We start from the raw sequence: 25,360 nt of genomic DNA, 5'->3' as shown, positions 1-25,360 counted from the left end.
GCATTATACTTGAGAGGTCATTTTTAATTGAAAAAAGAACAATGTTTTAAAGTAGGGAGTTCTTAATGTGGGGTCCACAGCTGCCCTGGGGGTCTGTGAGGAAAAAAATTACACTTTATTTCAATATAATTACTTCCACTGTAACCAAATGTATTTTACTCTACATTTAGAAAGCTGAGAAGTCCAGCAGACACAAAAAGATTAAGACTGCCTATCCTGATGGGAGGGTACAAGTGGTAACATCAGTTCACAGCCTCAGAGGTGAACCGTGGTCTGCCAGGATGGAAGGCTCTATCCTTCTAAAAGCATTCCTGTGGGAAAAGGGGGGGTGCTGGGTAAGGATGCCAGGACTACATTTCCTGTGTCTGAGGAAGATAAAAAGGTCATATGGAGGCTGCTCTGGGAGAGACAGGTCTTTGGTGGAGAAAGGGATCACAGGGAGACGTTCCCTGGGGCTTCAGGAATGGGGAGCCTATGAGAGCCAAGTTCCCAGCACAGCTGCCCTCAAGCTGCAGGACCATCATCGTGTGCTGGGTCAGCTGCTCTTCCCCCTGCCCCCAGCTACTGAAAACACGTCCCCCTGACTAAATGAGCAAGCAGGATAACGTAATTCACTTTCTAGGACATTCGTACCTGTCTGTGATCCCATTTAACTCCTGAAGGAGGTACCTTCTATTTACACTCGATAGAAGTGGGAAGAGAAAGATACAGGTCAAGGAAGTGGCCCCAGGCTCCCCGGGCAGGCCCCGCCAGGGACCTCTTGGTCAGCTGTCCCTCTACTCCAGCTGTTTGGACAAATCCTTTGGAGGTTCTGAGCCAGGCCTGACAAAGAGCTGCCTGCGGCTCTGAGGGCTGGGAATGAGGAGCCAGCCCCAGAAAACGGCCCTTGGGTCGACAAGCCGAGAGGGAAAAGCAGGAGTAACTGAAGAGAGAGACACAGCACAATTTGTCTCAAAATATTTAATTCCTTGGTTTTTTGGGAAGGTTACATGCCCACTTCCCTCCCGTCTCCCAGTCCATCCCTCTTGCCCCACAACAAGCAGTAACACACACATACAAGGACGCACAAGGTCAATGGACTATTGCACTGGAAGGCCTGAGCTGGTACCTTCTTCGGCTGAGAAGTCTGGCTTCCTTCCTGCCTCCTCCTTAGGACCTCATGCAGAGAGGCCTGCCCACCAAAAAGGGCTAGGTCCCCCACCATCATCCCCCCAGACCCACTCCCAGAGCGGAGACAAAGCATCCTTTTGCATCCCAGCTCCTGCTGGCCTCAAACTCTCCAACACATAGAAAAATAAACATCACATGGCCTTCTGGCACCATAAACTGTAAGAACAGCTGTCTTGAAATTCTTTTTTTTTCTTTCCATTTTCTAGAAAATGTATTGTGCTACATTAGCAGAAATATGCGCAAAGTCCCCATCGGGGTGCTGCAGGGTGGTCCACGTGCACAGCGAGCAGCCAGAGGGCCGGAGGCCCCTCACACCACTCCTAGACCATTCTCCACTGGCTGGCTCTCTGGGCTGCAGTCCACAAGCCAACGCCCAGGGCTGGACATCTCAAGTGATCTGTACACATTTATTTTATGTATATGCTTCTAACCCTCAAATTCAGCCATGATCAGTCTCCAAAAAGGAGCAGCTGAAAGAAGGATGCTGGGAAACAAGCGGGAACATGCCCGGCCTGGCTCCCTAGTTCTTCGGAGATTCTTCGTGGAAGATAGAATTAGTCTCTGTACTTCCTGTGTCTGCACCGCCAGCCCCCAGAAAAAAGGGCACAGCCTCCTGTCTCCAGGAGGGCAAGGGCACGGCTCCTCCTCCTCCTCCTGCTTCTGAACGCACCCCAGTCTTTGGCCCAGCAGGCAGAGAGCCAGTCGCCACCCAAATCTTCCTTGCCCGCATCCCCACCCCTGCTGGCTGGTACCAGAGCACTTTCATTTGGCACAGCAGACCCCTCAAGAAAGCTCTGGGGGATGGCTGCTCGCTGCCTAAGAAGGGTGGTATAGAGCGAGAGAGAGAGGCCTGAGAACATGTCTGTAACACTGTCCCCCCAACCTGGATCAGAACATAAAATGGCAACCAGATCCAGAGCCTGGGAAAAAATGGTCAGTGGGGCTTACTCTTTAAAAACAAGTATATATACACTCAAATATATATATATATATACACACACATACACATCTATCTACGTACCTTTGTATAAACCATACCATATCTGGTTAAAGAAAGTAAGACACATGACGCTAACGGCATCCCCATGCTTCTATTTCCCATGCCAGGGTGCGTGGCCAGGGCCGGGAGGGAATCCCCAGATGGCTGCCCACCAGGTCAGACACCCTCAAGCCTGGGGTTCCCCTAGGGGACGCCATCCTCTAGCCACCCCCAAGGGCAGGTGAGTGGATCACCATCACCCCGTGGGGCAAGGCCAGCGCCCACAGTCTCACCTGTGGTTTTGCCATTTGGGTTTGGTAAAAGTTTTTAGAGTGACGTTCCCTGGAATCTGACAGGTCACTTTCAATAAAACAAAGGGTTAAGGGTGACAATTGTGTCCATTGTCTCGGTTTTCTTCCAACACATGCACCTTCCCTTCCCTCCGCCTCTGAGAGGATGGCCTTCCCATTTGTCCAAGGGTCTCTGAAGGGTCTCACATGTACAAGCTACTCAAAAGGGTGAGCACCGGCTACAAAAGTCAAGGAGACAGATAGCTTTGCCTTCACGCCCATGGCAGCCCAAAGACGAGGGGGCGGAGGGCTAGGCCACCTCGGGACAGAAGGGTCTTGGTGACTTAAAAAACTACCCCCAGCTTTCTGACTCACAAGCTTTTCTTTTCTTCCAGTCTGTCCATCTCGAGCAGCCTGGGTCCTTCCCCTCGCACTTTTCCCATGGCTGGCCAAGAAGACGGCCGCCAGAGGAGATTGTGCTGAGAACCCGCATCCACAGCTCCTGGCAGAGATGGGCAAGGCCCCCTCACTGATCACGAGACAAGGCCCACACATGCTCCATCCAACCAATGTCCCTAGACCACTAACCCGGCTTGCTTCCAAGTGGGGAGGCCCGGTCTTTTGGACCAAGCCCCAACCTCTGCACCACGTAGAAAGAAAATTCCTTCCTCCCCAGTCTATCTGAAACCTCTGGAATTGGTCACAGCAGGCACACCATTCCGGTGTGTGCAGTCTTGGGCGGCAGACACTTCGCTCTGACAGTTGCAGGCTCTCCGGCTCCACTGGCCATGGCAATGATGACCGGCGACTCCATCTAAGGCGTGGTGAGTCCTAAGCCCGACTGTCTCAGCTTCCTCATCTTCCCCTACAACTGTGCATGGTTCTGGTTCTACCACAGGCCCAAAGGACACACTCACAGGCCCTGATGCCAGGCTGTGCCATGCGTACTGATGGACTGTTCCCTCTCCAAGGAGGAAGGAAAAGAAGCCTCTCCTCCTGCACAAAGTCCTTCCCCTTTTCCTGGGTGGAGCTGGACAAGAGAGATATCCTACCTGGCCAACACACCCGCTACCTGATGGGATGTGAGGGCAGGAAAAACCAGGGACTGTTCTGAGATGCCACAGAGAGGCAGCTTTGCTAGCCCAGATCTAAAATGGAAGGAAAGTCAAAGAGAGAGTGAGCACTCAGTGAAAGGAGGCTGTACACTCCAGAGGGTCCCCTTTCCAATCCAAGTGGGATGTCCAAGGGCAGAAAGTTGCACCCCTGTCACCCATGTCAAGAGAGTCCCTTTACTCCTCACCAGCGAGGAGTCCTGCCCCCCAGAGTCAGGGGTTCCCAAGTCCTCCAGATGCGCTCTCCAGGACCCCCGTGGGCAGAAGAGCCCTGGCCCAAGCCAGGCTGGGAGCAGCGGACTTCCTGCTAGCTGTGGCGAGCCCCAAAGCCTCCCCACACACTCGCTCGGCAGAGATGTCTAACACGGAAGGGGTGGTGCTTACAAGGGTCCGTATTTCGTCTCATACTTGGAGACGATGCTCTTGCATTTGCCCACTTCCTTGCGCAGCTCCGCAACCTCGGTTCTGAGTGCCGTGTTCTCCTTCTCCAGGAAAGCAGCGCGGATGGTTATCTGGTTCTCCTTCAGCCTGCGGGCGTCCCGGGAACGCTTTGCAGCCACGTTGTTCTTCTTCCGGCGCGTCCAGTATTTTTCATCCTGGGTGAAATGTTTGAGAGATCTTAACAGTCTCCAGCAGGGAAGGAGTTGTCCCCCCTTCCTCTGCAGGGCCCTAGCCAGAGCATGGCATCAGAGCAGAAAGGCCCCAAATCATCTGGGCTACTGGGGGAAGGCAGTGAGACTTAGCTACCTCACCAATGGTCAGCAGCGAGCGGCAGCCTGATCCCAGGGCCTCGGGCTCCAGATCCAGGATTGTGTCCATTGAGCGACACATGTTTAAGATGGTCCTTCTCTTCAGAGGACCTCCGTGGTCTAAGAGAGCTTGACTAGCCCAGGGGATGCCAGGGGGCTCTGGGCCACTACTCTAAGGGCCAAGTCTAAGCTAAGGGAGCTCTGGCCTGCTGTTTATTAGAGAAGCGAGGCACAGAATCAGGCAGAGCCACGTGAGGAAGAGACAGTGGACCAGGAGCTGGGCTAGCGGTATGCTAATGCCATCTCTGCCACTAACTTTACCTAGCAAGTCACACAATCAAGACTCTGGAAGGGGCCAGACAACACGATCTCCAAGATCAATGGTGATCCATCTGCCCAAGACCCGGAGCAGAGCTTCCCAAAACGGGAAGTCTACTGACCTGTTCCTCGGACTTTCTCAGGTTTTTGCCTGATGGAGTGCCCATCACTGATGACCTTTACTCCAGTGGTTCTATAAAGTGGGAGGGCCCTTCCAGCTACAAACGAGCATCCCTTTATCCCTCAGAGGCTACCATGCTCACACGACAGACCGAGACCAGCCAGCCACCAGGGCCCATGACGGAGACCAAATTACCTTCTGCTCATCAGGGACAAAGACCTTCTTGGCCTTTTTGATCATTGGCTGTGGTTTCAGGTCCTCTTCGGCAAACTTGTGCTTTCGAGGGTTGAAGAGTTCCCCCCCTGGCACGCTGGAGAGGACCAGGTCTGCAGGGTCAGGGTTAAAATTCACATCGACCTCCACACAGTTGGGGTCAATGGGGCTGGGGGTCTCCCTTTCATTTTCCACAGAAGATTCTGAAAAAGACACATGAGGAAGGGCTCAATCAATCCTACAGCTGTAGGAAACTCCTGGCAGATCAAAGATGCAGGTTTATCCTCAGCTACCTATCTCCCAATGCCTAAATACACAATACCTTCCTTTTTCAAAAAGGCAATCATCTTGGCTCTGGAAGAACACAAAATACTGCACAGACCGCAGCTACTCGAACACGGCCCAATCACAATCAGTGCCACAATCAGCGCACAAGGAATTAGAATGCTGCGTTATGTGACGTTTTCTATAACGAAACAAGCTGAAGTCAACGTAGCCCTGAACTTCCCTCTGTTCCAGGAAATTCTAGAGGGATGGGGAACCACTGCTCAGCAAGTGGTCTGTGAGCAGGCCAGGGCTTGGCACCAGCTTGGTCTGCGACGCCCTCATTTGGAAGCAGTCTGCTCCCGGGGTGCTCCCAGCACATTCCTAAGCTCAGACGTGCAAGTCTAGAAAACGTGGCGGTGAGGGGCAGGAATGGCTCCGGGACGTGAAATGTCTTGTGAGAAATAGGACTGCCATTGAGAAATGTTTTATGGGCTGGCACATGCCTCTAGGGCACCAGTTACAAGGGAAGATTGAAAGTTACAGGCCAGCACAAGGCAGGGATTCACCCTCCTTGCAGAAGGACAGCCTCCTCTTCCAACGACACAATCCCTGCCTTGGGGGCATCTGGCCCAAAGAGCTGCCACCTCTTGCCTGGGCCCATTTCACTGGCAGGCGGCTCTCACCGAGAGAAGCTTCTTCCCAATCCCCAGTCTCAGCTGGCCATGCTCTGCCAGTTCTCAGATTCAGTCGGACTGGAGCCCTCCGAGATATTTCGGAAGCCTGACTCCGTGGTGTGGTTTTAGCCGTCCCTGCTAGCTGATAGGGACGCTGCCGCCTTCATCCGAGTCTCCAGAACCACTGCCCTGTGGAGCGTCTACTACGACATCAAAACATTACTCATTTCTCTCTGAACATTCAGCCAGCTTCAACCCAATTCTACTGCTGTCTAGCTCATATTTCTCCACATCTTTCTTAAGAACAGCACAAGAAACTCTTGTCAAAAATTCTACTAAAATCACACAAACTGGTATTTTCCTGATCTACTAGTTTAGGAGTCCTGTCAAAAAAGAAAATAGGGTCAGTCTGGTGATCACTGTCCTTGTGATCACTACTTCCTTTTCCTGACCACCACAAACCACCCCTTTAATAACACATTCTAGAATTTTCCAGATTAATGATGCTTAGTGGCCTTCAGTTTGCAGCTCCATTCTCATTCATTCCCTCTCTCTTTTTTTTGGAAAACTGGGACATCTGACCTCCATCTTCTCCTCTTCTCCAAGATTTTTCTAAACTCAAATAGTAAGGTTCCTTGTCACAGAAATTATTTAAGCAGATAACAGATGACTACTTGTCAGATGTTCTAGTAGGATTTTCTTTACTCGAGCATTTATTAGTTATCGACTATGTGCCAGGCACCGTGCTAGGGAAGGGCGAAACAAAGAACGGTCCCTGCCCACGAAGAGCTTCCATTCTATTGAGTGAAAAAACTCTGTACATCGAAAAATAAATACAAAGTAGGTTCAAAGGAAATCGATGTGGGAGATTGGAGGAGGTCTGCCCCCCCCAAACTTTAGAATTCATGGTACTAAGTAGAAGCACCAGTGCTTGCCTAGCCCAGCATTCCTGTCAATGGGTCTAAGAAAGGCCATTTTTTTTCCAAGGCTGAAGCAGCTTCCCACACTTAGAAGGGGCTCACTTCTAAATGAGATAAAAGAATCATGAAGGCACCACAAATGGGAAGGGAACGCTTCCAATGTGCTTGTTTCTGGAGGACATGCTTAATGTTTGTTGACTTATTGTGAAATTGGGAATATTTTGTGTCTGTTTATGGCTCCTGCTCATCCAATGTCTCTGCAAACATGCCTCATGAGGATCAAGAGTGAGACCCCAGTGAAACAGACAAACAGGGTGGTTTTTTTTTTTTTGTTTGTTTGTTTTTTGTTTTTTTGTTTTTTTTTACTAAGCAAAGGCTCAGGGTGGTTCTGCTTTTCCTATATTGTTCTGGCCATCTGTAGAGCTATCAACCAACAGAAAGACTTCCATAGGGCTTAGGCGGCTACTATTTTTATCCCTTGCTGGAAGGGAGATCATTCTGAAGGGTGTGAAGAAGTATGAGAAGAGACTTCTCCTAATTGCAAAGCTCTCTTAAGATCTTCTAGGTGGAAAAAAAAAATTAATGAGTAGACACAGGTGTTTATAGATGTGGGGTCAGGTCCCCCTTTCAGATGGGCAGTCACACCCATTACCAACCTGTGCTGGAGGCGGTCTCTGAGGGCTGAAAGACCATGGTAGACGACGACGACGGGGAAGCTGTGGAAGAGCTAGCTGACTCCTTCCCCTCCAGCTCAGTCACAGGAAGCAGTGCATTCTGGATCAGGTGAGTAGGGCTGGCTGGGATCCCATTCTCCAGCAGAAACTCATCCAGATCCATGTACTCAAGGTGGAAGGATTCACCATCATATGGGATGGTTTTGTCCCAGATTGGGGGCATGAGGGAGGCAGACACAGCCATGGTGCTAGCAGCGGCCGCTTCATCTTCATCGAGTTTCTCCTTTTCTTTCTCTTTATCTAGAGACAGAAAGTTCATCGAATAAGACAACTCAGTCATAGAGACGATACATCCCAGGGTTTCTCCCTATCCTATGACTCCATCCAAAAGACATTCACATCCAACATTCCCGACTGATCCTCCTCCCCCATTCCACTGCTGCCCAGTGCAAAGAGACCCCCCCGAGCATCACATCTAGGCTATAAGAGAGACAGAACAAGGACACCTTGTGTTGTATCTTTGACTCTTTTATTGCCTAGATCAATGTTCTACACACAGAATGAACTAAAGAAAGTCTCTGCTGAACTGAATGATGGAGCTTTCTTGAATGCCACCTCCATTCCTGAGGCAGGAGTTGATAACATCCGAGTAGTCTACATATCTAGTTGGAGCTGTCTTGGAATAATAAAGTGAATTAAAGGGGGGGGGCAAAGGAATGAGAAATTTTGAGAAAATCAAGCTAAGAGAGAGGAAATGAAGATTCCCTAAGGAGGAAAATGCTTTGAAATGAAACAGAATTTTCTCCCCGACTCTATCCTAGCAGCTGCTATGTGGGGAAGGCTTAGTTTAAAATGGTCCAAATAGCCCCATTCCCATGAGGGAATGTTTACAAACTTTTAAAGTTAGCACTCAGTTCAAATCCTTTTGAATCTAGATCAATTATGAAAGAGGGAAGTTCCAAAGAAGGGACCCTGCAATCAGGCTGGGAGGCTGGAGGCAGAGCTGGGACGAGGAGGAGAAAGCCTCAATCAGGCATGGAGGAGAGAGGCTCCATAGTGATTTGAATCACAAAGTGAGTCCAAAGCCAGGCCAGCAGTTCGGTGAGTGTCAGAAATAAGGGTGACCCCATCCTTTCAGATCCCCATCTCAGCCTCAACTGTCCCCACCCCCATCCATGGCCAGTTGCTAAGATTTCTCTGGCCTGTCCTTCTCCTCACTGGCTCTCCTTCCTTTCTGCTCTTTTTGTATTCCTTCCCCTCATGAAGTCTGTTTTAATCCAACTAGCCTGACCAAAGTCCTGTTTGTGACTCGCCATTTTTGGCTACCAGCTGTTTGCCCAGATATGTGCCAGTCCTGGAATACTTCTGCCTTCTAGAATCCCTAGCTCTTTTTAGAGCCCAACCCAGGGCCACCTCCTGGGACCTCATCAACATTAACATTCCCTCCTTGAATTCTTTTTGCTTATTAATCTGCACATGTGATGTACGTAATTCCCCAAGCAGAAGTAAACTCCTCGAGGAAAGGGACCAAACATTGCTTGATTTCCAGCAATCAAGACAGTGTTTGGTACACAGCAGGTGTTTAATACATGTTTCTTGCACTGAATTAAGAAGGGAAGAAACTGGTACAAAATCAGGTAAAAAAAAAAAAGAGGCAAAATTATGGAAAATTCCCAATAGGTTTTAAGATCCGAGGGACAGAAATCTGAATTGGATCCTCTAATGAAAGGGGAAAACGAACGAGATTACACTGGAAATAAAACTGGCCCCTGGTGACCCAGACAACACACAGCAGGAAAACAAATCTGTTGGCTTGGTGTATACTGGCTTAGCAAGTGAGATGGGTGGAGGTTCCTGCAAAGACATTGGTAGTGATCTCCAAGCGGAGGACATTAACTCCCTTCTCTGCTGAGTCAGTCTGAAGAATACCGATGGAGGCAAAGCCCTGCCCACGACCGCTCAGGTGAGCCTCCAGCCCCCCAGCAGGTAAGTCACCCGGGCCACAGGGAGGGCCAGCGCTGGCCTGCCCAAGTTCAGACTTGCAGGAGGGGTAAAGAAACGGATGAGAAAGAAGATCAAAGGGGATGATTTCCCAATCAAGTACAGAAGGTCCCAAGCCACCAGCTCAGGGCTGGGGCCTCCCTTCCAGCTCTTCTGGCCTAGGCTGCCATCTGGGAGGTACGGCAGCCCACAGGCAAGCCCAGGGGCTCTTCCAAGCCTGGCTAATCTCTACCAGCTCACCCAAAGTCAGGACAGCAAGCTACTAGACACAGGCTTTACGAGGGATGATGAATATTATTATTAATATCATTATGGGCTCGTGACCATCTCTGTCAGGAGAAAAAGGACCACTGAAAGCCTCGTCAGTTGCTTTGCAACCCCAACCAGGCCGTCCGTTCCAGGGTCTTAGCTGGGCCCCAGAAAACAAACAAGAGCAGTTCCGGCCCAGTTAGCGTAGGGATAAAAGGAAGAGCTGCTTCACCTGACCAGCTGGGGGTATTTATAATTCCGGAGTGACAGCCAAGGGAGAGCGAGGTCAGCACAGGAGAGCGCAGGGAACCTTCACCCCTTTCACTGCCACATTTCCGAATCACATTTAGAGTTTGGGAACCTAAGCCTTCTCCAAGGACCTGAGCCCCCCTGCTGCAGAGTCTCTGCTGCCAACCCAACTCTCTCTCCTGCAGAACAGCCCTTCCAGGGGCAGGGGAGAACCCACTCACGGCACCAAGGAACAGGGTCTCTCGGCCTCGAAAGAGCTCTTCACTTTGGGGGGGAATTCCCACAATCCAGCCGTCCCCCACCCTTCCCCTCCTTCCCCGACTCCCACACCGACACTGTCAACAGCCTTTATTCTGGGTAGGACAGCAGCCAGGCAGGGGAGATAAGGCCGAGGAAGCCGGCATTCTTTCAGTCAATCCATAAGCATTCACTAAGCTCCTACTGTGTGTCAGGAACAGGGATAAAAAGAGGCAAAGGAAACTATTCTCTCTGAAACAACGTTCTCCTGATCGCTTCCATCAAAAGTTTCCAATTTTCTTCATCACAGACGTGCACTACCAAGAAAATGGAAGACCCACGCCTAAGTTGGCCCCCCCCTTCCCAGCCCCCCAGCTGACATCATTCCTCTATTCACTGTCCGTCCCCACATCCCTTCTGAGAACCTTCCCCATGACTCTCGTTCCCCCACATCCCCCCAGACCCCCCATGTTAGCCCCCACTCACTCACACTCCCCTCACTGACCCCCCCCACAAACCACCTCCATGGCAGCTGCCCCCTCCCCTCCCCCTGCAGCTGGGCAAGTCACTTCAACTCAGAGTGGGCAGAGACGGCGCCGGGAGGCCACGGGACCTCAGAAAACCCCAGGTAGAGGAAATCGGAAAGGGCGCAGAACCATAAGCTGTCCTGTCTCCCAGGCCGGGCGGCATCGAACCAGGGACCGGAGGGAAGCGCTCTGCAAAGCTCAAGGTGCCACACAGGTGAGAGCCGGTGGCCAAGCCCTGCCCCCCGGCCTCCCCAGGGCGGCCTCCCCTGGGGCCTCCCTCCTCGGGGGTCTCCACCTCACCGCCCCAGGCCTGCCCCTCCTCGCTGCCCTCCCATTTACATCCCCCCCCTCCCACACCGCTCTTCCCGGTCCGACCCCCGACCCTCCTCCCCGTCCTCCTCCCAGTGTGGCGGTCCCTCACCGATCCCTAGCCAGCTGACCATCCTCCTCCTCTCCCTTGCTCCCTTCCTTCCCGTCCTTCAAGGGTCTCTCCTCACAACTGATCCCCCTCCCCCGGCGATCCCTCCCCACCCCTCCCTCTCCCCTCCTATGCTTCCTGGCTCCTCCTCCTCCACCTCCTATCTTCCCCTCCCCTAATGATCCCACTCCTCCCCACCCCCCTCTCCCTCTTCTAATTTCTTACCCCCTCCGCCCCGCCCTGCATCCCATCTCTTTACGCCCTCCTCCCCAAGGGTCTCCTCTAACCCCACTTCTCTGCACCCCTTTCCCCAAAGATCCCAACCCCCCCCTCCATCCCCTCCCCCTCCCCTCCGCGCAGGCGTATTACCGCCCCTCCCCGTCCGCCCCGCCCCCCTCCCCTCACCGAGCCTCGCCTCGCGCGGCGGGTTCTCCATCAGCTTCTTCAGCACCAGCGGGAAGGAGCCCGGTGGGCCCCGCTCTGCCGCCGCCTCCCTCCCCGGGCCCGCCTCGGCCTCCAGCGGAGGCTTCTTCTCGGGCCCGCCGCTGTCGGACATGGTGGCCCGCGCCGGGCTCGGCTGCAGCTCCTGGCCGAGAACGCCGTGAGAAGTCGCCGCTGCTGCCGTGAGGCTTCACTGCGCAGACGCAGACAGCCCCACTCCCCTCCCCCGGCTCCCCGAGCGCTCGGGCAAATTCATTATTCAGAAGGCGAACCCCCCAGGCCCGCGGCCAGGCCTCGTGATGGGCCCGCCCCCGGAGGGAGGAGCGAAAGCCGCTCGGCGCTCTGATTGGCGCGGCGGCGGGGGGGGGAAGGCCTGGAGGCACGTGCGAGGCCGGGTGAGCGGTGCCTCGGGAGGTCCCGCCTCCGAATCCTGATTGGGTCCCGCAGACGCGGGTGTCGCCAGCTGTTGCTTTCTCAGCTCCTCGGGTCCCTCCTCTCCCGCGCTTTCCGCTCCTCACCCATTCCCTTGCCCAAACCTCCGGACTCCTAACCCTCTTACCCCGCCGCGGCAGGCGAGCCGGGCGGAGCGCAAGGGGACGAGTCGGCGCTCTGGCCGGGAGCCAATCAGCGAGCCCGCCGTGCGGAGAGACGCCCACTTGTGTCACGTGCAGCCGCAGCTGTCCTCTGGAACGCGGGTGGGGGGGAAGCGAAAAAACAAGGAGTAGCCAATGAAAGGTGGAGGCGGAGCCATGGAGCTCGTGGCGCTGCACGTGCACGAGGGGGCGGGGCAGGGCGAGAGGCAGGGTTGAGGAGAGGGGCGGAGGAACGAACGACACCCACGTGCTCCCAGTTTGGGGGCTGTGCCCGGCCCCGCCCCGAGACAGAAGCGGAGGCGGAGGCCGTGGGGTCCCTTTCCTCCTGCCTTGCGTGCACTGCGCGTGCTCGATTCCGGGAGGACTAAGCTCAGCCGAAGTCCATAATTAATATTAATAATTGTTAATCATTATAACCGAGAACATTAATAACAGTCTTTTTTTTGTGCTTAAGGACTGCAGAGCACTCCCCAGAGATCAATCCATTTAATCCTCCCGATCATCCTGCTATTCTCCCCATTTCACAGACGGGGTTGTGCAATCCAACTTTACAGCACCAGTAACTTTCAATTACTGTTAATATCGCGCTGTCTTTACCCTGGGAGGGTCCAGTCTCCTGCTGGACACCTCCCCCTCCGCGTCCCACTGACCCCTCCCCTCGGAGACCGCCATCACTGCGTCCCCAGCTCTCCCTCGGGTAATCCAGTGCAATGATCCAGTAAGCCACGCTTAGCCACCGGGTTCCTGACCCTTGTCCACCGCCTTTCCCGAGATCCTGCCCCAATTCCCAGTCTATAGGCGAAGCGCCTAGTTTGTCTCCTCGTCCCTTTCCTTGTGTCTCTGCCCTGACCACCACCAGCTTGCCGGGTTAACATAACTAACCTGAATCTGCCCACGTGAAAGCCCGCGGCTGCCCCGCACAAGCCTGTGGTGCCCTCAGAGGCAAAAACGCCAGGCCTTAGAGCCTTCCACAGCCCCTCCCCCTCTTGTTGGCAAAGCTGCCTTACTTCCTGTTCCGTTACCCCGCTTATATTTATATTATTATATTATATTATTTGTGCCGGCAGCTTCCCGTGTCTGGAAAGCGTCTCTTCCTTCCTTACGGCCACCTCTGGGAACCCGGCCTTCTTCCAAGCCCATATATATAATATACATGTTCCAGGTTCAGTAGAGAACAAGGCCGGGAACCCTTGTACCCAGCACAAGACCAGCCACCCAAGTGGGCGCAGTGTGTAAGAGCCTTCCCACAAAAGAACACCAGAAATCTGGCCGGAGACACACAACAGGGCTCTAAAAGCATGCAAAGAGACCCATGGCTCAGCATCCAGCGCAGGGGGGGAAGGGAGAGCAAGGCGGCTCAGACCGGATTTTCGGTGCCCACCCAGATCACTGCCAGCGGCCCCCCCCCCCAGTCCTGTGCCTGGTAATCACTGCGAGAATTGCATGGGGATTTAGGGCCCACAGAGTTATAAAGGAAACCTCAGGTCTTTGCCCCTTCGGGTTTCCCTCCCCCATGAGAAGTGAGCTTCTTGAGGGCAGGGACTGGATTTTTTTTTGCTTGGATGTGTATTCTCAGGTTGGCACAATGCCTGACACGTAATACAAGGATGTAATCAAGGCAGAAGGATTGGAATAGGAGATTCTTGTGAGATGAAAGGAGGGGAGATTCCCAATCTGGAACTTCTGTGAAATCTAATTAATGAGGGAATCAAACCAGGGAATCAGGAGAGGGACTTGCACAGGTCAGGATAGGAAATAAAAGGCTGCCTTCGTGCTCAGGGACAGCTAGGCGGTGCAGTCGATAGATCGAGGACCTGAGTTCAAATATGACCTCGGACACTTAACTTCCTAGATGTGTGACCCTGGGCAAGTCACTTAACCCCAGTGGCCTCAGCACTCACACACAAAAGCCTGATCTGGCAAGAATGTAAAATAGAATCCTTCCAGGACTCATCAGTGTCAATAAAGTTTCTTGGGAAGATATTTTGTTTCTTACCAACATGGAATGCTACAATGTCTAAAAAAAAAAAAAAAAAAAAAAAAAAAAAAAAAAAAAAAAAAAAGGTAAGACATCAGAAGAGTGATAGGGCAGTTCAAGGCCTGTGCTAAATTGGCCCCAGGCAATGTCAGCCCCCAAGGTTAACTTGTAGCAAGAGCCGGCCAAACCCATGTGATATAGGAAATATAAAAGTGGAAAAGGATGTGTCCCTGTGGGGTGGTAAGAATGAAGGCTGACTGAGCAGGGTACCGGGTAGATTCTCCCCAGAGCACCATGGGAGGACTGGGCCAAGCCTGCTGCCCACGAGAATGCAGGCTATCGTTAACTGCCCAGGATGGGCTGTGCTTTGTTTTCCGAAGGCAGATAGCACGGAGGAGGGAGACATTGGAGGAAGCCCTGAACCTGTACGGGACGGCTCTGGCACCCAGAGCCTCTGTCCTGGGCCTGACACATCCAAGCTGGCTTTGGCTCCCTGCCATGGCTTCCTGGGTCTCAAACCCAGCTGCTTTGCCTCTAAGTCACCTCCATGGCCGTGGGATAGAGAAAGGCAGAGAGAGGAGGAGGGACAGAGATTCAGAGACACAGAAATACAGAGAAAGAGAGAGAAAAGATAGAGGTACGGGGATGTAGAGAGAGACAGAGAGGGCAGTGAGGGGAAGACAGACACTTTAAGGGCTCTGTGCAGGGCACTATTCTCAGGACTGGAGAACCGAATACAGAGCACTGCCTGCCCTCTCAGGCTTAAGTGAGTATGGGACTTCCCAGGGAACCCTGGGTAAATCCCCTGTCCTGCCTGAGCCACAGCTTCCTCCCCTATAACATAGGGGGTCAGATGTGGACTCTAAGGGCTCCAGTCCAGTACCCATCCTGGGCCTCCATGAATCGTTCCACGCCTCATGATCCCTCCAGCACCAGGTAGGGGATCCAGTTGGCCGGGGATGATGTTGGCGGTGAATGTGGCGGCTGTTAGCAGGCCTAGGATGCCCTCACGAAGCCTGGCCGATTGTTTATTTGTAGCGTTATTATTAAGGAGCACTCGTGGAGTTTTCAATCATTTTAATGGCACGGGGGTTATTGTCCAATTACATTACAATTAGCTGCTGATGGCATCCAGGTCTCCCGGTGATGGGCTAAGCATCCTCCAGCCCTGCATCCTACTCCCTCCTGAATGGAGACAAAACGGGCAAACATGCTTCTCTAGGTAATAATAATACCAACCCTGCTATGATAATCAAGCTTCCATTTGGCAGTGGAGGCCGCCAATTACCTACGGCTTCTGCACATACAGAAAACGATGCTTTGCCCACAGTAGGGAGCTTGGAAAATATTTGTAGAAAATGTTAGTGGGAGGATCCACAAATTAAAACTTCTCTTGTTCCAAGCCTTAGGCGTTCAGCCCGCTGCAGCATTAAACAAAAATCAGTCTATTTGCTTTACCCTGGAAACAGACAAAGAGCCAACTGGTTCCTGAGGAGCGAGCCCAGACCATGGCTGCCGGTTTGGGAGCCTCCTCAGCCGGTCACTCAACCAACAGTTATTAAAGGACTACTGTGAACCAGTCCCCAAGGATACAGGGAGAAAAGTGAGTCTGTACTTGCCCTCAAGGAGGCCTTTCTACATACAGAGCTATAAAGGACTTGCAGAAGTCATCTACTCTGACACTTTTAAATTACAGATGAGGAAACTGAGGTACATGGAGTCAAATGACTAAGTACCTCAGGTGAGATTTGAACTCGGGTCATCTGACTCCAAAGCCCCAGTTCTCTATGTTCCCCCAGGGGTCACATGATCAGTGTTCATATCCTTCCTCAAACATTTAAAGCAGTGTGACCCTGGGCAAGTCACTTCACCCGGTTTGCCTCAGTTTCCCCTTTTGTGTAAAATGAGCTGGAGAAGGAAATGACTAACCACTCCAGTGTCTGTGCCAAGAAAGCCAAATGGGTTTGAATGCAAAGACAAAACCAAACTGGCTCCTGGCCTCAAGAAATTTATTGAGTGCCTGGGCTCTCTAACCTGGTACTGAATATGATGGCTTTTGAGGGCTTCCCCTGGGAAAGGGAGCAGCCCTGGCTCCCTCTACTACCAGTCTGCTGTTTTTATTACTTTGGCTGAATCTTGGCTTCAATTCCTGTCCCTTTCCAGGGCCCCAAGTATAGATGGAGTGCTATTCCTTAGGGCTATTTCCAGAAGAGCATAGCCACTCCTAAGTCTCCTGCCCTTACTTGCCTTCTCCCTCTTTTAGACCCATGAAAACCTCCAGTCTTATCCTGTTCTCCTCCCTGCATGGCTCGGATGGCACTCACCTGACAGATTCTGGGTGCGTCATCGTCCATGTCCCTTTCCCCTCCCTATGAAATTCAGGGGAAGGGGGGAGCCCCCCAAGACTCTGTTCTGACCTTTTCTCTCTCTTGTTTCACATTGTGGGTACCTCATTAACTTCCCACAATTCCTCTTACCATTGTTACCGGTGACAGTCAGACAGGGTCATGCTAGAGCCAACCTGAACATTTACACCGTGGAATTTGGCAAATGCTCCAAATCAGAGTTTTATTGATTATTCTGATTGTCTAGACCAGGGGTTCTCAAACTATACGGCCCACTGAGGACATTTATGCAGCACGCCATGTTATGGCAAATGGGCTGAGGGGTGGAGACAGAGTGTGAGCTTTTGTTTTTACTATAGTCCGGCCCTCCAACAGTCTGAGGGACAGGGAACTGGCCCCCTATTTAAAAAGTTTGAGGACCACTGTCTAGACTGAAGAAAGTGATGGAGGATATATTCCTAATACATGTTCAGCTTCAGAATACATGAGCCAGTTGTTCAATATTCATCAAGATACCTGTTTCCAGGGACTAGCCGTAGCCCCATTTCCTTCCTGAGCTCTCATTCCTTATGCCAGCCAAACATTTCCATTTGCCTTTCCCATCAGCAGGTCCATCTCAACGTGTCTAAAACAGAGAATTTCATCTTTCCAAATATCCTATTTCTATTAAGGGCACCACCGCCATGTTTTTACTAATTATCTTCTACCAATCAACCTCACAGCCTTGGATCCTCCTGGTTTTCTGCTCAGTATAAGCATCAACATTTTGTGAATTTGACTTCTATCATGTCTCCTATCTGTCCACCCCATGAGGACAGCTATCTCATCACCTTTACTTCATCACTATAGCTTCCTAATTGGTCTCCATCCAATCCTTCCTCTCCAATAACACATATTATAAAACATTCACTAAACATTATTAATCTCCTATGCCAGCCATACCACAAACTGACTAAATTGCCAAGACAGAGGTCTGACCACGTCAAAATTCTTCAGTGGCTCCCAGTTGCCCCTGAAGTAAAATTCAAACTCTAGCTCAGCTTTTAAAACACTTTGCAGGCTGGTTCACACTTTTTTTTTTTTTTTAATTCAAAACACTCTTCTTTTTCCAGACTTCCTCCCTTTCCAAACTTAATGTTCCCTCTTTTCTTGTTGCCTTTCCCAAGGATGTCCCCATTCCTAGAATGTGCTCCCTCTTCCCATCCCCATCTTAGAAACAATCCCCAAGTTCTTTCAAGGCTCAGCTCAGGGGCAACCTCCTGGATAAAGGCTTTCTGGACTCCTCTCCAATCTCTTTAAGTCATCCTACTTGTATTTCAAATGTTGTGGAAAGGAATTGAATCCCCCCCTTGACTAGGTCTGTCTTCTTTGCCTCCTGAAGAGCAGGGGGATAGACAAGGTCCTCCTCATCCCTGTAGAGTATACTTGAATGCTACCCTGGCTTTGTTCTTCTGATAACTGATGCCTGAATTTAGACCTTAATTCCTTTAGCTTAAGATTTTTGCCAATGCTGCTAAAATACAATGAAAATTCTTCGTGCAGTAAATATATATCCATCATTTCCTTTGGTTTCTCACAATAATGTCCAGAATGGGCTAAGCAGGACAAAGGATTATCACCCTCAGTTTACAGGCAGGAAACTGAAGCTCAGCTAAAGGCAGTGCCAGGTCCAAGGTCACCCAAGGAAAGCAGGTGGCAGACTCTCAGCTCAGACCTACACAAGTGGGTTTAGGATGGGAAATATTAGCATGGTTAGCAATAACTTACACTGGAGTGGTCCTTTCCTGAGAGGAGGAGGTCTTTTCAGAGCTTTTCCTGAGGGGGAAAGAGGAGGGAGAAAATATGGGCGGAGGTCACAACATGAGGTGGGAGGCCAAGTTTTCCCTCCCATTTATGCCTTTGGCCAGCCCTGGGGAGGAGTGTCCCAGAGGAGTGAATCATTGGCAGGGTCAATAGGGAGATTAGAAGTCATGCAAGTCCAAATAGGACTCCTCTCTGCCCTCCCTCTTGTGAGAACATCAGACTCTCAGAGAATTTGAGTTCAGATCCCAGTTCTGTTCCTTACTGACTGGATAATCTTGAGTAAGGCACTTTTCTCTGGGCCTCAGTTTCCTCATTTGTAAAATGGAGGGCTTGGACTCCCCTAAGTGCCTTTCTTACACTCAGATCCTGAGTTTTGTTTTAGTTCTATCCCCAAGGCTTTAAAGAAGACATGAATGAGAGGGAGCAAGACTAAGAAGCAGATACCAGGAAGAGAAGGAGATCTGGGAACTGTCAATCTCAACAAGAGTTTATCGAATACCTACTATGTGCCATGCACTATACTAAATTCTGGACCAGAATATAAGGAGATTATTTGGAGACACTGTGAATATTTAGACTGGAGAAGAGAAAACTCAAACCGGGATATGGCAGCCATCTTTGGATATTTGAAGGACTATTCTGTAAAAGTGGGGTTGAATTTATAGGATGATAAATCATCCATTTAGAGCTGGGAAGGGTTTTAGAGGTCATTGACTCTTACTCTTTCAAATCTAGCCAGCAAACATGTATTAAAATCCTACAAAATGCCAGGCGCTGGGCTAAGTTTTCATTTTACTGAGGCCCAAAGACAATAACAGCTAATATTTACAGAGTACTCTGAGGATTGCAAAACATCATCCATGTGCTATTTCATCTGATCCTCCTGCCAACCCTGTGGAAATGGTGAGGTCTATTTTACAGGTGTCTGTGGTAGGATTTGAACTCAGGTCTTCCTGGCATCTCCATACTGCCTCCACGCTTTCCTGGCAGTAGAATTGGGGGAAATGGCTACAATCAATTTCAGCTTGATATAAAGAAAAGTTTTTATCACTAGATAGTGAGTTCCTCATGGCTTCCAGCAGAGACCAGATGGCCAATTGCCAATGACGTTTTAATGGGTATTCCTGCTCCCGCAGGGGTTGGACTAGACTTCCTCTGAGGCCCTTTCTGCCTTTGGCCTGGCTCCCACATTTGAGGATCCCTCCCAAGATTCGAAGTCCTCAATACTAGGATTTCCGCATCTTTCTGAAACATTCAGAAAGTGGGGCAGCTCTGATCTTTAAGAAGTTTCTTCTTCTCTTAACCTAAACCTTTGGAATTTTCTCCTTGGCTCTCCTCTCCAAGTTGGCTTCCTTCCCTCTGCTCTACCAAAAGAAGCCAGATTCTTCTCTGGAAATGAAGTCCCCCTGGGCCACTGACAGATGTCAGCTTGCTGCTTCCCGACGGGGACCCCAGCCTCATTATTCCTATGCCGGACCCCTATGCTTTAGCCAAGCAGGAATTCCCAGCATCCTAGACCTTCCTACCAGGATCCTTTCATAGGTTTCTTTCTCTTCCTTCTCCTAAAGTCACTTTGTGTTTATCTTGTATATACTTACCTGTCTACACTTGAAATTTCCCACTCCACCCTCAGAATGTAAGCTCTTTGAGGGCAGGTGAGTTTGCAAAGGCAATGTTGCTTCTGCTCTAGGGTCAGGATACATTTAATTAAGCTACTTATTGGGTGATGGCCCTCTCCTCCATCTCTTTACTTCATTTTTCTGTTTCCACACTTATAAAATGGGGATAATAGCAGCTCCTATGTCACAGTGTTGGTGTGAGGACCAAATTCATATTGTTATTATTATTATTATCTGCTCAAGAGACAGTACGGCATAGTATAAAAAAACTAGCCTTTAAGGCAGAGAAAATTGAGTGCTTCTGATCCATGTGGATCATGTGACTCAATGCCCACAGACAACTGCTTCCTAAATCTGTAGGTTGCCCAGGAAGTAGTGACCTGCGCCACAAGAAGGAGTTTCCATATTTGGGGATGCTCTATGTACTGGTTCTCAAACTTGATCTGGGTTTCATGGAGTCCCACAAGGTCAAAGCTATTTCCATGATAATTCTAAGACATTTTTACTTCTACTATGGTGAATATTGATATATAATCCACATAAATAAAAGCTCTTTGCGAGAGGGTTCCCCGATAATTTTAAGAGTGTAAAGGGGTCCTCAGACCAAAAAGATTAAGTTACATTAATCTATGCCAGCGAAATAATGAATCCAGATCCTATTTCCTATGGGCTGCTTAATTGAATTGAATTGAGAAGATTAAATAAGAATTCACCAGAAGTCCAGGACTGAAGAGAACAGAATCTGGGAAAGCTGATGGAGAAGGGTGACAAAATTAAGGAAGCCGGATAAGGTGATTGAGGTCCCAGAGTTAGGAAGCTGGCTAAGAAGAGGATTTCTGTAGGGCCGAGAGGGCTCAGTAGTATATTTCTGGCAAGTTGATGGATTAGGTGACTTGCTGGGCCGCACTTTTGATCTGGAGCCAGAGGACCTGGGAGTGGGTGGGGATATCTCGCCAGGAGAGTCTCTCCTTCTCCAACGGCCGGGCAAATGGACTGAGAACAGAGCCTGGACTTGGAGGTGGAAGCTGGGGAGACATTGGAGAGAGGAAAAAATGCTTGACTCCATGGGAGGTTCCAGCAGAGGACCCTTTGAACTAGAAAAGGGGAGTGACCCCAGGGAGTGCCCAGAAAGCACGGCTCAGTGCTTTAAACCTATGCCAGGGTAAGTGGGGGATGCTTGATAGCACCTGCTCCTTATCTCAGTCACACAAGGCTTTGATCCTTGAGTTCCCTTACTTGGCAGTTAACATCTGGGATGTTTACTCATCCCCACTGAGAAAACTTGGGGAATGGACTAGGGTGAAAAGGGAGACATCACTCACTCTGCAGCGGGAAACTCTCCCCTCTTTCTTCCTGTTAGGGGATGGGCAGTAGGAAGTTGACCAAGGTAAGGGAAGAGAGGACTCCGTTGGGAGGGGCCCAATGCTCAGTACTGATCTTCCCCACTTTGAGTTAAAGGGACTTGACTGAATGGGAAAAGGAAGATGTCTGCCACATCCATTTTAAAGATGGAAAAGATGATCATTGCTTGACCTCGGACAAATCAGGGTCAGGAGGAACGAGATCTAGATTTGGAGTCAAAGGACCTAGATTTTCCTCGTCCATAGAATAAGAAAGTGGGCCTAGAAGGTCCCTATGATCTAAGACCCTAAGGCACCTCTCAGACTCAGTTTCCTAATTTGCAGAAGAGGAGGTTAAACTGGATGAGCTCTAAGGTTTTAAACTAAAATATACTCTTCATCTGACTCTAGAAGATGGTGGTTTCAGCTCTTGGCTTGTCCTGAAATAATGAGAATCAGGGGCCACCACAATGGGTCCCAAGTTGAGATGTTGGCTACTCATGGGAAGCTGCTAAGAATTGTGGTCCTGGGGCTGTCTTTCTCCTCAGTTGCAATGCTTTTCGTGGTCACATTTTAATTATTACAAGTGGTTTGAGAAGTCTGGGAAGCAACAAGAGGAAAGAGGGCTCCAGGGCCAGGGTGAATGCACTGCTCGCATCTCCCCATTCCCACAAATGCTGCTGCCATTTTCCAGCACAGAGCTGTTTGCACAATGTCTCCTGCATTGGAGCGTGAGCTTCCAGAGGCAAAGGTTGGGTACCTCTGACACCTTTCTTTATCTCATTAAAGTTCAGCACAGTTCTAGGCATGTGAGGGCTTAGCCAATGCATGTTGACTGAGTGACTGACTCTCCCTGGTGGATAGAGGTGGCCATCAGAGTTCGACACGCCATCCTTGGGGCCATCCTTGGACCCATCCAGTCCTAAGAAGGGACACACCGGAGCCTCGGAGGCTTAGCAATTGTGTGACCCTAGACAAGTCACTTAACCTGTTTGCCATAGTTTCACTACGGTTTTCTACAGAACAAGAACACATGCGGTAACTGCTAGGTCTCTGCTAGCTTTGATTAAGCCTGTGATTCTAAATTGCCAAGCAGGCCCCAATCTGTATCGGTGGAGAATTTCCTCATCAGAAGTTCCCTAATGCAATCCTCCCCCTTCCCGCCATATAATTTATTCACATGCACCGGATGTTATTTCCTCCTAATAGAAAGGAAGCTCTCCTCGTCAGGAGCACTAAGGAAATTATGGATCCCCTCTCTGTCCCTTTGGTCTCTCTCCCATCCAAAAGGCTGCCTGGTATATAGTGGGCACTTATTTAGCCCAATTTAAAGAGAAGGAAACTAAATCTCAGCGTGCTGAAGCACTGAATCACCTGACAGAGCCAGCGAGCAGCCAAAGCCAGCTAGGAAGCTTTGACTCCTGCCCAGAGCTCAGAGTTCTTTCCCCTAAGGGCAATCATCTTACCCGGGTGCTCTTAAAGGGAGAGCAACTCTTATGTCTCTCAGTTCTGGGAAAAAGGGGTCTCTGGCAAGGTGCTCCAGGAGGTTTGCTCGGTAGCCAACAGGAAACGAGTCTGAATCACTCCTTTAGGTACATATACAAGTGTACATCATTGCCCGTGGACGCGGTTATTCCTACATGAACTATGGGAGTCCCTTCTCCTGCCCATCTGGGAGCAGCCTCAGGGACTACAAGCCATCCTCAGGGGAACATCCCGCCAAGTTCCTGCCTGTGTAGCAGCCACATCCTTCTCGTCTGCCCAGAATCCCAGCACCTCAGAGAACACAAAGAGTCCCTGGAACAACTTTCCCAAGAACGCCCTAACCAGCCTCTCCTTGTGGCCTTCCAGGGACAGAGAATCCAGCATCTCCCGGGCGGCCCATCCTATTTTGGGCCAGCTCTCTTTGTTAGCAGGGTCCCATTTCAAACTTGCCCAGAATTCCTCACTTGCCCCTCAGGCGGGATCACTCACATGGGTCTGATGTAAAGGATGGTTTTAGTTCCAGCAATTGGACCCAGGCCCTGGAATTGACCCCTTGGAGTGATTTTTCCTTCTTTACAGTGATGTCTCTGGGTTGGAAAACAGACCCTCCCCTTCCTACTTTCCCCACTTTGTCCATAGCAGCCCCCCAGTTTCAGGTGCCAATCAAGTTGAACAATTCTGGTTCGTGTCAGGTGAGAATCTGGTCCATAGCAGGTTTGTTCCAACTTTCAAGAGTCAAGGGACAAGAACCTGCCGGGTGCGATGGAGGGAGTGCTCTTGGTGGAAGAGAAGGAACAGCCCTGTCCCAGTGGGTGAGGGGTAGAAACCTGGGCACAGGGATTTCAGAGCACAGACCCCAGAGCATGTTTCCCTGCTCTTGGCAAGGAGGCGGCGGGCTACGGGGTCAGAATTCGGGGCATTTTGACAGACAAGGTCAGTGTTTGGCTCAACTGGACTTTTTGTTACAACTTTGGGGAGCAGCGTGGGATACGACAGAAATGCTCAAATTTGTAAACTTTTTAAAAAATGGAAAGATTAGGCCTAAATGTACAGACTGGGGAGTCAATAGCTAATCAACAACATTTATTAAGTACCTACTATGTGCCAGACATTGTGATAAGTGCTGGAAATACAAAGAAAGGCAAAGACACAGGGCCTGCTTTCAAGGAGCTTACAGTCTAATGGAGGAAACATAAATATGTGTGTGTGTGTGTGTGTGTGTGTGTATGTGTAGACCCGTGTATAGGATACATGTACACAGTATGTAAAACATATTACATATACATGTGTACATGCACACACACAGTGTCCCAAAAGTTTTGGTGCTATTTTAAATCTAAGCAGCACAGGGACAATAATTAAGCTCACAAGACCCGAGGCACTTGGGAGTCTAGGCTGCACTAAGCTGGGTTTTCCCAATAATAAGTTTCAGCCAATAATAAGTCCCATTTCTCTGCAGTGGCAGGTTTGCAAAGTGTCTGCCTCCCAGCAGCCCCGAGAGGCAGCCAGCGGTACTAGAATGACCTCGCCTTCCAGATGAAGAGGCTGAGACTCAGAGGGGCGGTCACCGGGCCAGGGCAAGCACTTTTTGGGCACCCCATGGTGTGTCTCAGCTGAGGCAGGACCTGGGGCTCAGAGAGCCCCGTCACTGCCCCTCCCTGCGGGGGGGGTGGGGGGAGGACATGACCAGGTTGATCGTCCAGGTGGGTGAGAGCTCTAGCTGGTCTCTCGGAGGTGTGGGAGCTGGGGCTGAGGAGGCAGGCCCCTTAGAGCTGGCGCTGGCCCCCGAGTCTGCTTCTCTTCCTCTTCCTGGCTCCTGCCCTCCCGCTTGCCCCCTCCCTCAGCCCTGTGTTTAGCTGTGGTTTCCTAGGAACGGGCACTCCAGTCCTTATGGTTCTGTTACATAACATTTATCCCGTTGAGGAGTTGGGCCCATCCAGAGAGCAGGGTGCTGGGCTCGGGCGCCAATCGGTGCCTCCCTTCCCAACCGCCTGCGTCCCCAGCCGGAGGCCTGGCTGGCCTTTCCCTAGCCTGTCTCATCCCGGTGACTCCAGTGCCCGTTGCAGGCGGAGGGTGATGGTGCTTGCCCCCCTCTCTGAGGCTGCCCCACGCCAGCAGCCCCAGGTAACCGGGTACCTCCCTGTGCTTCTTCTCTTCCCTCTTGCCAACTGAGCTGAAGTCAGGTGGGCAGTGCCAAGCAGCCAGGCGGCTCCTGCTCAGCAGCTATGCACCTGGGTACCCGCCCACCTCCTGGCACATGGGCAGCAAGATGCCAGGAGATAAACGGGGGGCACCGGCCAGCCTGGGCTCCCCGGGAGTCCTACCTGTTCTCCGGTCAGCCCAGGGCAAGGAGTGTTCCAGGAGCGACTTCAATACCTCGGGCATGTCCATGGCAGGACCCACCCCAATCCGCTCACAGCTCGCCATGGCACTCCTAGGGGGGAGCAGGAGAGAGCAGCTTTCGAGAGGCAGCCCAACCAGCCAGAGCCTCAGGGTGACAGGGAGAGGGAGAGGGAGCAGGCGAGGCAGCCAATAAGCCGCAGAGGCTGCTCAGCCCTCGCCTTCCCACCCCCGCGCCAGCTTGGGCT

The 25,360-nt window shown here is 51.0% G+C and overlaps 1 protein-coding gene across 3 annotated transcripts; it reads right to left on the bottom strand.

Annotated features, from left to right (window-relative positions):
* Window positions 1-945: 945 nt before the first annotated feature.
* Window positions 946-25,360, bottom strand: TEF (TEF transcription factor, PAR bZIP family member). 3 transcript variants are annotated; one of them, XM_074271818.1, is made up of 4 exons: window positions 25,097-25,360; window positions 7,470-7,787; window positions 4,935-5,155; window positions 946-4,147 (listed from the first exon to the last, which is right to left on the bottom strand). In XM_074271818.1, exons 1-4 carry the CDS (start codon window positions 25,197-25,199, stop codon window positions 3,932-3,934), a joined length of 858 nt encoding a protein of 285 aa, XP_074127919.1. In that variant the 5' UTR covers window positions 25,200-25,360; the 3' UTR covers window positions 946-3,931. The 3 variants fall into 3 exon arrangements, with proteins under 3 accessions (XP_074127919.1, XP_074127917.1, XP_074127920.1); XM_074271816.1 differs by lacking the exon at window positions 25,097-25,360 and adding an exon at window positions 11,574-11,829; XM_074271819.1 differs by lacking the exon at window positions 25,097-25,360 and adding an exon at window positions 11,172-11,241.

The sequence above is a fragment of the Sminthopsis crassicaudata genome, chromosome 5 (genome assembly GCF_048593235.1).
Source record: "Sminthopsis crassicaudata isolate SCR6 chromosome 5, ASM4859323v1, whole genome shotgun sequence".
NCBI lineage: Eukaryota > Metazoa > Chordata > Mammalia > Dasyuromorphia > Dasyuridae > Sminthopsis > Sminthopsis crassicaudata.
The sequence above is the reverse complement of the archived record's forward strand: the minus strand, read 5'-3'. Positions and strand labels throughout refer to the sequence as shown.

Coding starts and splice junctions, on each gene's coding strand:
- TEF (XM_074271816.1), bottom strand. CDS start 11,724: ATGTCCGACAGCGGCGGGCCCGAGAAGAAGCCTCCGCTGGAGGCCGAG. Junction 7,788..11,573: donor GCCGCGCGAGGCGAGGCTCG/GTGAGGGGAGGG, acceptor TTCTGTCTCTAG/ATAAAGAGAAAGAAAAGGAG. Junction 4,148..4,934: donor TTGTCCCTGATGAGCAGAAG/GTAATTTGGTCT, acceptor CATTTCACCCAG/GATGAAAAATACTGGACGCG.